Below are 14,143 nucleotides of genomic sequence, written 5' to 3' on the forward strand. Positions count from 1 at the left end.
GAGAGATGCCTCCACAAAGCCCCAAGGGCCAAAAACAAGGCTTATTTGTTGAGCAGTCAAGATCTGGAATCAGAAATCAGCAAGCCCCGGTGGCACTGCTGTACACTTGGCTCTGCCCTTGGCTGAGTCCCAAGCCATAAAATCCACTTCCTGCAGGGAGGCGTGAGGCACAGAATTTAGCACAGTGGGGACCAGAGCTCAGACCAAGCACATGCTATTGTCACCAGAGGAATAAACCAGAATATTACCCAACATGCATAGCACATAGTGGTGCTCGCTAAGAGGATGGGTACTTCTGAGCCTGGGTGGGGATGGGGACATAGTAGAAGCATTCATTCCTGTGTACCACACCATCAAGGCTTGAATGTAGACAAAGAGCAGGACTGTGGGGAGCTCAGCCTTCATAGAAGGGCCATGGGGAAGATCATGGGGTATTAAATATGGAGGGGTCAGAAAGAAGACCATGAAGTGATGGCCCTGAGCAAGCAAGGCTGGGAGGAGGGAGGGGGTCTAGGACTCAGTTCTGTGGACACATGGCCTGTTGTTGCTGGGTGGGGTCTGGCAAGCAATGGTGCAGATCACAAGGGCTCTGAGATGGGCTGGTAGGCTTTCTGCTTATCTTTCGGGAAGTTGTTTCCGAAATGAGAGGGAGAAACCAGGATTTCTCTGTGGTGGGAACTGACTTAGCTGGTGCCAGCCTGGCAGTCAAACCAGCATGTGAAGGGAAGTAGACCCCACCTACCTAATTCCCGGGTGGGGAATGAGGCCCCAGGGCCAATAATAAAGTTCCTTTGTTGAGTCAGCAAGCCCCTGGTGGCACCTGCTATATATCTGGATCTGTCCTTGGCTGAGTTCCAGGCCATAGATGTTTCAACTCCCTTCAGGGAGGTAGAGAGCCCAGCAATTAGCCTCATGGGCTCTGTCCCACTGCTGGTCCTTTGCTCTGTGTGGGAGGCCGTGCTGGAACAAGACTTCGGTTACTGCACAGAGCAATTGCCAACATGGCTGCTTTGCAATGTGAGAGAAGCTTTGGTATGTATTGCATCTTGACGGTGAAGGATGTTTGTCAGCACCGGTCAGGCACATTGACCGGGCTTGAGAACCTCGGAATGTCAGCTGTGCCCAGCCTATTTCCCAGGACCCCACACCTGTGCTCTTTTGCCTTTCCTGGTCACAGCTAGCTGGTGGTGCTAAGTGTAAAGGACTCAGCTAGAGCCATCCAGGCCCATAGCTGCTGGCTGGGGGTCAAGATTTTCTAGACAGAGGCATTACAGTATCTCCCAGATCTGCAGAGGGGTGGTGGCCTCCAGATGCTGAGGAGTGGGGCTGATATAAAGAGAGCACTAAGTGACGGCAGACACTGAAGAACTACTGTAAAGCAATGGGACAGTTGGGTATTGCTGGCCACCTGCTCATCTTTGGTATATTCTTTTATTTAAATGTTGTCTTCCTGTTCAGGGCCAAGTCATCTTATGTATTAATTTACTTACTTACTGTATTTTTTTTTTTTTTTGTTTATTTGTTTTTGAGACAGGGTTTTTCTGTGTAGCCTTGGCTCTCCTGGAACTCACTACTTAGATCAGGCTGACCTCAAACTTGCAGAGATCTGCCTGCCTCTGCCTCCCGAGTGCTAGGGTTAAAGGTATACGCCACCACCACCCAGCTGACAAGTCATCTTATAAATCAAATAAATATATTGGCTCCTGACCTGTAGTTTGTTTAGTAAACATTTCTCTGCAGTTTGCAGTTCTCTATCATTTATTTTTGTTTGAGATGTTTTTAAGTATGCAGCTGACCACATTAGCTTTGTCTCTATGACTTGCCCTGGTGGTCAGGCACAGACAGGCTCAGGGCATGTTGGCCTCTGGATTTGCAGCTGTCTTAGCCAGGTTCTCTTCATATTGATGGAGGACTCTCCATGGGTGATTCCCAGCTGCGCGAAGCCCTGCCAGTGAAGGCCTGCAAGGAGGACCAACCAAGGCAGGAGTGATTTGGCTCTTCTGAGATGTTAGGGGTGGAGCAGGCCTGGATGGAGGGCAGAGGGCCTGAGTTTAGGTTTAGAGGGAGGTCTCATGTCCTAGAGTCCTCATTCAAGGTTGAAAATACACCACACTTCCTAAGTGAGGCTGGTGACACCATCTAGGAGGCTGCCTAGACCCAGGACAGTGGCCCAGCCAAATGAGACTTGGGGCAGCAAGTGAGGAACCTACAAAGGGACAAGACTTGCTGAGGCTTATTAGCAGAGGTCTTTGCTGCCCCAGGGTTTTAACCCTATAAAATCCAGGCCCTGTGACCCTTGACCAGGGATCTATCTACACAGCAGGCTGGGCATTGACAACCCCAGTGACCTACACGGCTGCTCAGGCTCTGGTGCTCTTGCAACTGTTTTGGGCTTTGCTGTCACGCCAGTATCATGGTGCATAGTCTCTATGAGGGCCATGGTGGTGGCTCGGGGAGCAGAGGTCAGCCTGGGTAGGGGAGGCTGAATTGGGGATGAGCTGGCAGGACAGGAGGAGAGGTGGATGGAGCCATGGTCTGGGTCCAAGGGTACCACTCACCGCTGGGATCTGACACCCCATTTTCCAGGTGCACAGAACAGGGCTATTCAGTCTCCCATTGTACTGCTCCCGTTAGTCACTTGTCCTCTGTGCCTGCCTTATGCAGGGCTAGGACAGAGGGCAGGAGAAAGAGGTGGCAGGTCAGAGTGTGAATCAGGAGTGGGGCCAGCTCGAACATCGACTTCGTTCTTATTCTTTTTGATGCTTCCAGCGATCCCAGGAGTCAGTGATGGGCGGTAGATGAGGGGCCGAGCAGCTCGCCGTGGATCAGCCCAGCGCCTGTGCTTAGTTTCGGGTTCCTGTCCCCAAGTGCAACACTGGGAGCTGGCCCTAGATGCTGGGATGGCGCTGCCGCGGCTTCATGGGCTTCTGAGACAAAGGGGGGGGGGTCTGGGAAAGCCGCCACTGTTCTCACTGAGGGCCTTAGGGCCGTGTCAACAGAGACCCAGGAGGGTTGGGCCCTTAGGAGCATGGCCTTCTGGAATGGGTGAGGCTGTTGCCACTGCCTGCGCAGGTGAGCTGCTCCTTACCGGGTGTCTGGAGTGCTGAGCCTCCTGGGGGCTGGGGCAGGAGAGCTTCCCCTCCCCCACTTCCCCTCCCCCACTTCCCCTCCCCCACTTCTTCCCCTCCCCCACCGCTGCTCTCTTGTGCTCTCACAGATGCTGGCCACAAAACCCTGGAGGACTGACAGTCTGAGTCCCTGCCCTCTTCATCTAGCAGCTGGCTGGAAAATTAAAAACCACGGTTAGAGAAGGAAAAAAACCAAACAACAACAAAAAGCAAGTGCTCTCTTTGTTTGTTTATTTATTTATTTCTGGCTAGATGGCTCCAAGGTAGATACCACATTTTTTTTTTTCCCAAGCTTCCCCCCCCCAATGGCAGCATGATCAGGGATACCTGGCTAGGGTGGGGGATAGATTGAAGAACTCTGTAGGGAAGCTTACAGAGGAGGGGTCCCATCCACCCAGAAGCACCAAGGGGCACTTGAGTGGCACAGGAAGGGTGCTGGGGGAGTTGGGCCGGGTGGGTCAGCAGGATCATTGTGGGTAGAGGCCTCACTGGTACTGGTTGGGGGCGCATGGAGTCTTGCGATTGCTGTAGGACATGTCCTCATATACTACACACGGTGAGTCCTTATCCCTCGAGGCACACAGTTCCTTGATCTGAAAAGACAGTGGCAGTGGCCAGCATGGTGACCTGGGCAAAGCGTGCCTGTCTCCAAGCAACCTCTTTCTTCAACTAGCAGTTTCCTCAGACCTGGGGCGCTGACCAGGCTTCCATCTGCACCTGGTAGGGTCAACTGCAGGCAGGTCCCAGGGCCGACAGCTGAGCGATCAATAAGAGCTGACCACTGTCAGGACCCTTCTAGCCCAAACCCTTTCCCCTTCTCACCCAGCACATGGGGACTCAAACTAGTACATGCCTCAGATACTCCACATACCCCATATTCACATACGTATGTGCACACCCATGAATTTCACATACCATATACACACGCATATTCACACACATGCTATCTCACTTTGCTGTGCACAGGGGCCTGGTCAGAAGCCCCACACTCTACCTCTAGGCTTCATTTTGTGTCCCTGTGTGATGCCTTGCTCACACCCCCCTCTGCTCCTTCAGTACTTTGCCATGTGCCCCTGACCTTTGGCCTTAAGCCTTCTCTCTCTCCTCTGTCAGCCCGTGAGAAGGGCCAGCTTGTTGGTAACAGCCGTAGGCTCACACTGACCTGTGTTTTCCTCAGTGTGCACAGCACCCCAAGGGCCAGCCCCATGAAGAAGGAGCCCACAGCCAGGGCGGCTGGGAGGGAAACGGATATCCTCAGAGGTTCCTGGGATCTGTATGCTTCTTGGGACAGTTTTTCTGGGAAGATGATCAGAAAGAGCATAGGCAGGAGAGGACTCTACTGGAGGCCTTGGGGCTCAAGCCAGGGAGGAGCTATGGTGGTAGCTGAGAGGCAGCCACTAGGATGCTTCCAGGAACAGATAGGCTCTGAGCAGACAGTTCCAGCAAGTGAAAAGAAGGTCCCTGCAGCCAGCGGGCTCCTGGCCTAGCCAGCGGTAGATGGGCACATTTCCTACCTGTTACCACAACCATGGTGGACGAGCCACGGCTCGCTCTTCTTCTGACGGCCTCGCAGAAGTAGACTCCAGTGTCTGCCAGCCGGAGGAGGCGCATGGTGATGGTCAGGTTGTTCTGGGGACCGGAGAAATCAATTCGGCCAGAGAAGCGCTTGTCTACTGTGGACTCCTTCCCATCTTCAAAGTAAATCACATCAGAATCCTGTGGCCAACTCTGCTTCAGGTAGATTCCTTCCAAGTCTCCCCTTGTAGAGCAGGTGATGTTGATGGAATCCCCCTCAGAGGCCATCATGACTTGGGAAGACTGCTGCATCTCTGTGAAGGACCAGCCACTGTTACCGCTGGGCTGGCAGGGAGCTCTTTCTGCCTTCCCACACAGCACATGGGGACTCAAACACATTAACACATATCTTAGCGACTCCATACATCCCACGCTCATATATGTCCATGCACATTCAAGCATCCCCCACAGCACACACACGTGTATACTCACACACATGCTAACTCTCTTTGTTACGCACAGAGACCTCATACTCTACACCTTTAGGCTTCACTCTCCCATTTTGTATCCCTGTAAGATTCCTCTCTCAAACCCCTCTCTGAAGGCTGGTGTAGGGACTTGAGGCCAGTCCTGTGGTCAACCCTGTGCTAATGTGGCACTTCAGAGAAGGTGCTGTGGGGACCTGGGAGCAGAGCTAGGTGCTGACACCCCTGTGACTATGCCCGAGTTCTGAGCAATCCATGGGCTTCAGGGTGGGCTGTCTGCAACTTTGTTGCATCCCAGCACTGGGACTTCTTTCCTTTTGACCACTCCCTCTGCCCCCAGGCTCTACCCTTTGTCTCTCTTAGGTGAGTCAGACCCCAGACAGCCACCCTCCTCCTCCATCATTTCCAGGTATCCAGAGCCTGTGGCTCTGTAGAAGGAGCACATGTTGGCTTGTTCATGGGATCCCCACTCTTTCAAATCCCAGCCTAGTTTGCCCTGCCGGGAGCACCCCCCCCCCCCCCCCCGTTTCCCTGTGTACAGCAGACTGAGTGCCAACCTCAGCATCGCACACACTGAATGCTGTGCCTGGGAGGGTGCCGGAGCCTCCACACTCCTGTTGCAGATTTCTTGCCTCTTACCACAGGACTTCCTACAGCTGCTCTGAAAGGGAACTAGAGGACAGTCCTCACTAGCAGCAAGGGCGATTGTTAGCCATGTAAACAAAGCTTTCAAGCCCCCACTTTTCCACAGAGCGGAGACTACTCTAGGACCCTGAAAGTTCTGGGACTCAGGGAAGTCAAGCTCAGCCGCAACCCTTCCCAGGCAGGAGTGTGAGATGCTCCCTGGAGCCCTGTGGTGCAGAGAAATGCTTACCTTGGGCATCCAGGGGGCCAGGCAGGACTCTGGCTAGTGTGAGTAACAAGGCCAGCATTGTCTCCTGAGTCATGTTGCCCACATCAGCTGACCAGAGCCAGATCACCACTTGGGCTGCAACACATTACTGAGCACTGTGACAGAGATACCCCCAAACGCCCCGTGAGAGGAAGAAACAGGGGCGTGGTATTTCAGCACGGTTGGTGGTGAAGAGCAGAGGAGGTAGCTTCCCGGAGGTGGGGTGAAGGTGGAGACTTAGAGGGCAGAGAAGCACAGCAAGCTAGGTGGGGGAGGCTAATTACATTGCCACCTGATTCCAGCGGTCCTCCTTAGCTGGTTGTCTGGTCCACCTCTTCACCCCAACCCAGAGTTTCCACAGGAGACATTCAAGAGAGAGAAGAGATAAGGGCTAGGTTTGCGACTGTAGTAGAAAGATAAGGGGGTTAGATGGTTAGAGGCCAGGGGGCAGCTGAGATCTGTTTTTTTGGTGTAGTTTTTCTGCTGGGACATGCTCAGGTCTGTGGTGTCACTTGTCAGCTCTACTCAATGGAGTCTCAGCACTGGAATCACAGGGCACACCTGGTTATAGCCTCCGAGGAGAAGCCAGGTGTGGGGCCAGGTGTGGGGCCAGGTGTGGGTCCTAGGCCATGGTGGCCTTGAAGGCCTGGATGCTCCTTCCTTAGAAGCAGGGTTGAGTCAGACCTGCTGGGTCACAGGGTGGTTAGAAACACCTTCAACAGCAGCCCACCTGGGGTGAGAGTGAGGGCCCTGTGTCCGGCTCCCAGGTCAAGGGAAATCTAGGACTCTTGCCCACCACAGAGCTTTATTTGCCGGTACCAGAGCCAGTGAAGGGTGAGCTTTGGTGTGTGTACACTGTCACATAGGGGCCTAAAGCCAGTTCCTCTGTGGGGTCCCACTCTGAGTGACTGCAAGATACTTGGTCGTGTGGGTAGATTTGGAGTGTTATGATGTGGACGGGGTACTGTGTGGGGCACTCCAGGGCACGTGACAGAGGAACTCGGGTAGTAGAAGGTCAACTTTGGAATGTTTTAGAAACAGAGGATTAAGCAGGGGCTGGCCATTTGTGTTCAACAGAGGGACAACAGGTATAGAACCCTGTAATTTGAGGAAATGGGAGAGAAACATGAGGGGAGCTGGGGCAGGTGGGCAGTAGGAGAAGATCATGAAAAGACAGAAGTTATAGGGAAATGAGAACATTCAAAGGCCTTAACCTAGTCTCCCTCCTTGGATTCCTGTGGCCATATAAGGGGCACGTGGACTGGACCTTGGCACCCCCAGGGATGACCTTGATGTAGCCGTCATGAATGAATACTTTTGACTGTTGTAGGTAGCATGTGGCAAGTTTCAGAGGTTATAGACACATTTGGCCCTGTGGACTGTGCACAAATGTACCCAGTGCTCCAGGGGAGATGAAGGCCCAAACCCAATGGACTTCACTGATTAAAGAGACATAGCTTGGACCAAGTGCCCCTGGAACCTGACAGCTGGGCCACCAACATTTATTATTGCTGTGAGTCAGAAAAAAGGAGTGTGACCGTGATCCCCTGAAGCAAGCTGATGTGGCCCTTGTTAGCACTGGAGACTATCAGTGAGTGGAGAGGCTCTGAGATGAGGGATCCGGCTGAAGGGATGATGCCCAGTTGTGTTCTCTCTCTCTCTCTCTCTCCCTTGATCTCTCATTCTCTCACTATCTCCAGAACCTCACTATGTCATCCTGGCTGGTATGAAATCCCCTATGTAGATCAGGCTGCCTTGGACTAACAGAGATTGCACTGCCTCTGCCTTCCAACCCTTCCTAACTCTTCCAAGTGCTGGGATTTAAAGACATGTGCCACCACGTATAAATGGCAGAGGCAGTGGAACCTGAAGGTCAAGTGAATTAAGGAGCAAAATCCTAGGGTTTTCAAGAGTCATTCTGTAGCAGGAATGTTAAAAGGTCTTATTAATAAAAACAAACCTGGAGCCAGGTACAGGGGTCAACATTGGAAGATCAGAGAAGCAAAACAAGCCACAACTTCCTCACCTCGCCATTTCCTCAGCTGATCCTGTTTTCTCAGACGGGAAGCCTCTGAGTCATCATCCAGAATGAATCTCAGCTGAACTGCTTCTCGAAAGCCCGAATGCTTAACCAGCCAAAAAGCTTCTAGTTTCTGGCCCTCACACCTTATATACCTTTCTGCTTTCTACCATCACTCCCTGGGATTAAAGGCTCACTTCTTGGGATTAAAGGCATGAGTCACCATGCTTGGCTATATCCTTGAACACACAGAGATCCAGGTAGATCTCTGTCTCTGGAATGCTAGGATTAAAGGTGTGTGCTACCACTACCTATCCTCTATGTTTAATATTGTGGCTGTTCTGTTCTGTGACCCCAGATTAGTTTATTAGCGTGCACAATATTTTGGGGAACACAATACCATTACAGTCATTCACAATTTATTTAGCAGCAGCTGAATTTCTCGAAGTGCTGGGTGAATATATCTTGTTTCCTGTGGCTAATGTGTGACGTTGCTCTGTGGGTTCCTTTTCCTCTGAATTTTGTTGGGGTTGTGTGTGTGTGAATGCATAGCCACACACAGAATCAATCATAGATGTGTCTAGTGTCCTTGAACAGAGCACTGCATAGCTATTTCCTCAGAGTTGAAACTTCCCCTTGTAGAAGGCGGCACCACTATCCCAGAAGTGACCTCACCCACAATGAGCTGGACCCTTCCTGCATCAATCACTAATTAAGAAAATGCCTTACAGCCTGATCTTATGGAGGCCGTTTCTCAATTGAGGTTCCCTCCTATGTCAGAATGTGGACCCAACAACAATCTCCTTCCACATGCACCCTAACTGAACCCCATCTCACTAGACTTACCACTTTTTCCATAGTTCTCATAGCAAAATGTAAGTACAAATTTAATTCTTTCACATTTTTTTTTCTTGCACGTTTTGTCAGATATTGGCCTTTTAAGCCAGGCTCCATCTGTATCACCAAGCACAGAGAAGTCCATTCCTGTGGGCACTCTTTCATCATACAAAGACATCATTCTGTTACACAGGACAAAAAGAATCTGTCTCTCTCTCAAACACCCCTAATTCCAAGGCAGCATATATGCATACAAGTCCGACAGACTCTAAATAAAAATTCAACATTGGATCAAGTTTTTCCTTAATTGTCCTACTTTGCTTTCTATCACTGTTATAAAGATTATGACCGGGCTGGAGAGATGGATCTGTAGTTAAGAACACTGCTTGTTCTTAGGATCCTTCTGTACACTGTGAATATGTGTTGCTCTCATTGGTTAACAATAAAGCTGTTTGGCCAATAGCCAGGCAGGACAGGGTTGGGTGGAAAAATCAAACTAAGGAGGGGATGAAGAAGGGCAGAGAAGAACAGACAAGGAGCCATCCATCCAAGAAGCAAGGATGCCAAAGGACCCACAAGCCATGGGCCACATTGTGGTGATATTGTATCCCCTCAATATATGTGCACCCTAATAAACTTGTCTGGGGTCAGAGAACAGAACAGCCACTAGATACAGAGGCCAGAAAATGGTGGCACACACACCTTTAATCCTAGCATTCTGAAGGCAGAGATCCATCTGGATCTCTGTGAGTTCAAAGCCACATTTGAAACAGCCAGGTATTGTTTAATCCTTTAATTAATTAAAGGCACACATGCCTTTAATCCCAGGAAGTGATGACAGGAAACAGAAAGGTATATAAGGTGTGAGGACCAGGAACTAGAGCCTGATTAAGCTTTTAGGCTTCTAGCAGCAGTTTAGCTGAGATCCATTTGGATGAGGACTCAGAGGCTTCCAGTTTGAGGAAACAGGATCAGCTGAGAAGCTGGCAAGGTGAGGTTAGATGTGGCCTGTTCTGTTTCTCTGATCTTTCAGTGTTTACCCCAATATCTGGCTCCTGTGTTTTTTATTAATAAGACCCTTTAAGATTCGTGCTACGCCACATGGTAATGTATGGATGAATAGAAATGGATTAATTTAAATGTAAGAGCTAGTTAGCAATAAGCCTGAGCTACTGGCTGAATGTTTATAATTAATATAAGCCTCTAATTTGGGAAGGGGCTGATGAGTATTCAAGAACAGGCAGGTGGGAGAAAAGCCTCTGTTTACAGTTATAAAGATTATGACTGGGCTGGAGAGATGACTTAACAGTCAAGAACACCAGCTGCTCTTCCAGAGGACCTGGGTTCAATCCCCAGCACCCATGTGGCAGCTCACAACTGTCTGTAACTCCATTTCCAGGGGATCTGGCATCCTCACACAGACATATATGCAGGCAAAACACTAATGCACATAAAAATAAAATAAAATAAGTTACTAAAAAGATTATGACCAAAAGCAACCTAGGGAGGACAGGGTTTATTTGGCTTACAGGTCCTGATCACAGTCCAGCACTGAGGGAAGTCAAGGCAGGAACTCAAGACAGGAACTGAAGCAGACCACAGAGGAATGTGTCTTAGGGCTTGCTCCTTATGCCCACTCAGCTTTCTTTTCATACAATCCAGGACCTTCTGTCCAGGGTGGCACTGTACAGAGTGGGATGAGTCCTTTCACACCAATCATTAATCAAGAAAATGCTCCCACAGATTTGCCTACAGGCCAATCTGATAGATTTTTTTTTTTTCAGTTGAGGTTCCCTATTCCCATAGGACCCTAGCCTGTGTCAAGCTGACAAAAAACTAGCCAGAACAGCACTTGTCCTAACTTGTCTACTTGGCAAGATTGTACCCTTTCTCAAGAAGCCCGTTGGATTCCTGTTCTCTCTAACAAACAATAGTGGGTCCTAAGCGATCCCCTGAGTCTTACCTCTTGTCTTGGTTTGAATGAGGGGCTCCATAGCTGATTAGAGAAAGAGTTCCATCTCTGTTGTTGATTTGACCTTGCTCAAGTTTGAATACTTGGTCCCTAGTTGGTAGACTATTTGGGAAATATTAGGGGGTGTGGCTTTGTTGGGGGAAGTGTCACTGGAGACAGGCTTGAGGTTTCAAGAGCGGAGCCAGTCACTGTGTTATCTGATGCCTGCTTATAAGATATGAGCTCCCAGCTGCCTCCATGCCTGTACTATGCCATCATGGTCTCTAACCCTCTGAAACCAGAAACCCAATTAAACTCTTTCTTTTATAAGTTTCCTTGGTCATGGTGTTTTGTCACAGTATTGTAAAAGTAACTAAGATACCTGTCAGGTCTCCAAGAAAGGAGGGACAAATGGCTGACTGAGGTGCCTATTAACATATCGAAGCAGATGCTGGCCAGGCTCTCAGCGAGTACCTGTTACAGAGTCTTGGCTCCTAAGCATTTCTCATATCCTCCCACTACCCTAGACCTCTCCAGCCACTGAGATTTCCTTCCCTTCTTCCCCTAGCTTCTCTTTTACTATGAACCCCAGCCATTTTGGCTATATGTTCTCTTGGCCTCTTGGTTCTTCTCTTGGCCCCATCATGGACCTCTCTTCTGTTTGTCCTCTCTCTTTTTCCCTCCTTCTTCTCTTCCTCTCTTCCTCCCCACCAACCCCATCTCCCCTCCTAGCCCAGTTCAGTCTGGACCCTTCTAGATGCCTCTGACTATTCTTTCTCTCATATCTATAATAAAGCCTTCTCCTCAACCACAGCTAGGAGCAATCATGTCCTAATTTTCACTCAGTACCTATACTGGGAAATAAAACAGTCTCAGCACCACAACACCAAATCCCTAAATTTCAACCTCTCCTTGGAGTGGTCATGACTTCCAGATATTTCTTTCATGTCCTAGCTTCCACTTTTGTTAAAATCCCTGGGCAGGAGAGACGTCTGCTCTCGCAGAGGACTTGGTTTTTGTTCCCAGCACATGTTTGCTTTTTTACACAACCCAGGACCACCAGCCCAGGAGTGGCAACACCCAACTGTGAGTTGGGCTCTCTCACATCAATTATCAACAAAGAAAACACACCACAGGCTTACCCATAGGCCAATCTTGTGGAGTCATTTTCTCAATTGAGGTTCCCTCTTCTAAGATGATTCTAGTTTGTATCAAGTTGACATAAAACTAGTCAGCACACCCTTCTTGTGTGGCTCAGCATTATTGCAGGAGTGGAAAGCAGAACATGTGTAATCAGATTGACTTCCTCCTCCTCCTCCTCCTTTTTTTCAAGACAGGGTTTCTCTGTGTATCCGTGCCTATCCTGGAACTTGCTCTGTAGACTAGGCTGGCCTTGAACTCAGACATCCGCCTGTCTCTGCCTCCAGAATGCTTCTTATGTTCATCATCACTTGTCAGTGAACTTACTGATGGGATTGGCCACCTTTCAGCAGCCCGCAAGGCCCTTCAGGACCAGCTTGGTCCTCTCTGCTAAGTAATTCTCCAAAACCATCATTCCTGGTTCTTGCCCGGCCCTGGGAGAGGAAGGTGGAGTCTATGCCAGTCCGTTAGGGACAGTGCCAGCTGCAGCTAAAAGACTAGAAGAACAGACATCAGACTTAAGAGAGAGCACTACTGAGTGACGGTGCCCTGGAAAGGCACTGGGTCTGGCTTTCCTGGTTACTAGTTCTCCTGGGTCCAATCACCTGCATAATTCTCCGTTTTTTGCTTTTTCTTACCTAACACTCCTGTACAGTTGTTGCAGATTACAGACCATAAAGATCCAGCTAGTACTGTCTCAGGAATATTAACTTTTACCATCAACACCAGTGCCTGCCTACTACTCCCAAGGGCTTCTTAGTCTTCAAGTAGTGCCACTCTCCAGCCTCGACCTCTTTCAATAACTACTCCTTCTCCCTTTAAAATGCAGCTCAAGCCTTTTATGCTTTATGGCTCTCTCTATGACCCTATGTCCGATAAGCAAGACCAACCAGGGTACCCCAAAGCCTCTCTCCATTCCTTCTCAAGAGCTTCATCTCTGCCCCTGATTGAACTTGTTGATCTGGGGGGAGATGGGTCTAGAAACCCAAAGGCCCCAAATTAAAAGCAAAAGGCCCAACTCTAACAGTCAGATAACGGCTCTTGGAGTTTTCTGAGCGACTTGTGGTGCCTTATGTAACTCCTAATGACCCATGACACCTCACCACTAATGATCTTGGTACTTACAAAAGTTACTACCTAAGAAGACAGTGAGAAGGCTGGGGAGATAGATGGCTTACCAGCTAAGAGTGCTTTGCTGCTCTTGCAAATTCCTAGCATGCACATCATCCCTCCTAACTGCTTGTAATTCCAGCTCCAGGGGATCAGTTGCCACCTTCTGGCTTCTGCTGGTACTGCACACACACACACAAACCCATACACACACATATACATAATTAAAAATAAAATCTTTAGCTGGGCATGGTGGCACACGCTTTTAATACCAGTACTCAGGAGGCAGAGGCATGCTGTGGAATAATCCTCTTGTACAGTGTAAAGAGTTGTCACTCAAACTGGTTTAATAAAACGCTGATTGGCTGGTAGCCAGGCAGGAAGTATAGGAGGGGTGACCAAACTAAGGATGCTGGGATGAAGAAGTGTGGAGTCAGGAGTCACCAGCCAGCTGCCGAGGAAGCAGGACATGTAGAAGGAAACGAAGTAACAAGCCATGAGCCACGTGGCAAAGCGAAGATAAGAAATATGGGTTAATTTAAGTGTAAGAGTCATTTAGCAACAAGCCTGAGCTATTGGCTGAGCATTTATAAGTAATATTAAGCCTCTGTGTTGGTGTCCCGGGCCTGATCTGGGCCAGGTCAAGGACACCAGGCAGTGTCCTCAGTCTCAGCCTTCATCTTTAGGATTCAGTGTGTAGTGCTAAGTAAGTGTTTTGTGGTTTTAAAATTTTTATTTATATATAAATAAATATATAATAAAATTTATTATAAATAAATTTGTTTATTTATTTTAGTTGGTTATTTGGGACCAGGACAGGAAAACTCCACCTACAGAGGCAGGTGGACTTCTGTGAGTTTGAGGCCAGCCTGTTTTATACAGTGAATTCCAGGCCAGACAGGGCTACTTAATCTGACCTTGTCTAAAATAAAATAAAATAAAATAAGTATTTTTAGAGGCTGGAGAGAATGGCTAGGCAGTTAAGATCACTTGTTATTCTCACAAAGGACCTGGTTTCAGTTTCCAGCATTCGAATAGTGGCTCACAACCTTTTGTAACTCCAGT

The 14,143-nt window shown here is 49.1% G+C and overlaps 1 protein-coding gene across 1 annotated transcript; it reads right to left on the minus strand.

Moving 5' to 3' along the window:
* Positions 1-3,349: 3,349 nt before the first annotated feature.
* Cd7 (CD7 molecule) lies at positions 3,350-6,358 on the minus strand. Its single transcript, XM_028885003.2, has 4 exons — positions 6,003-6,358; positions 4,643-4,957; positions 4,291-4,424; positions 3,350-3,721 (listed from the first exon to the last, which is right to left on the minus strand). The coding sequence occupies exons 1-4, from the start codon at positions 6,073-6,075 to the stop codon at positions 3,614-3,616; spliced, it is 630 nt and encodes a 209-aa protein (XP_028740836.1). The 5' UTR covers positions 6,076-6,358; the 3' UTR covers positions 3,350-3,613.
* Positions 6,359-14,143: the final 7,785 nt, after the last annotated feature.

Source organism: Peromyscus leucopus, chromosome 8b, assembly GCF_004664715.2.
Source record: "Peromyscus leucopus breed LL Stock chromosome 8b, UCI_PerLeu_2.1, whole genome shotgun sequence".
Taxonomy (NCBI): Eukaryota; Metazoa; Chordata; class Mammalia; order Rodentia; family Cricetidae; genus Peromyscus; species Peromyscus leucopus.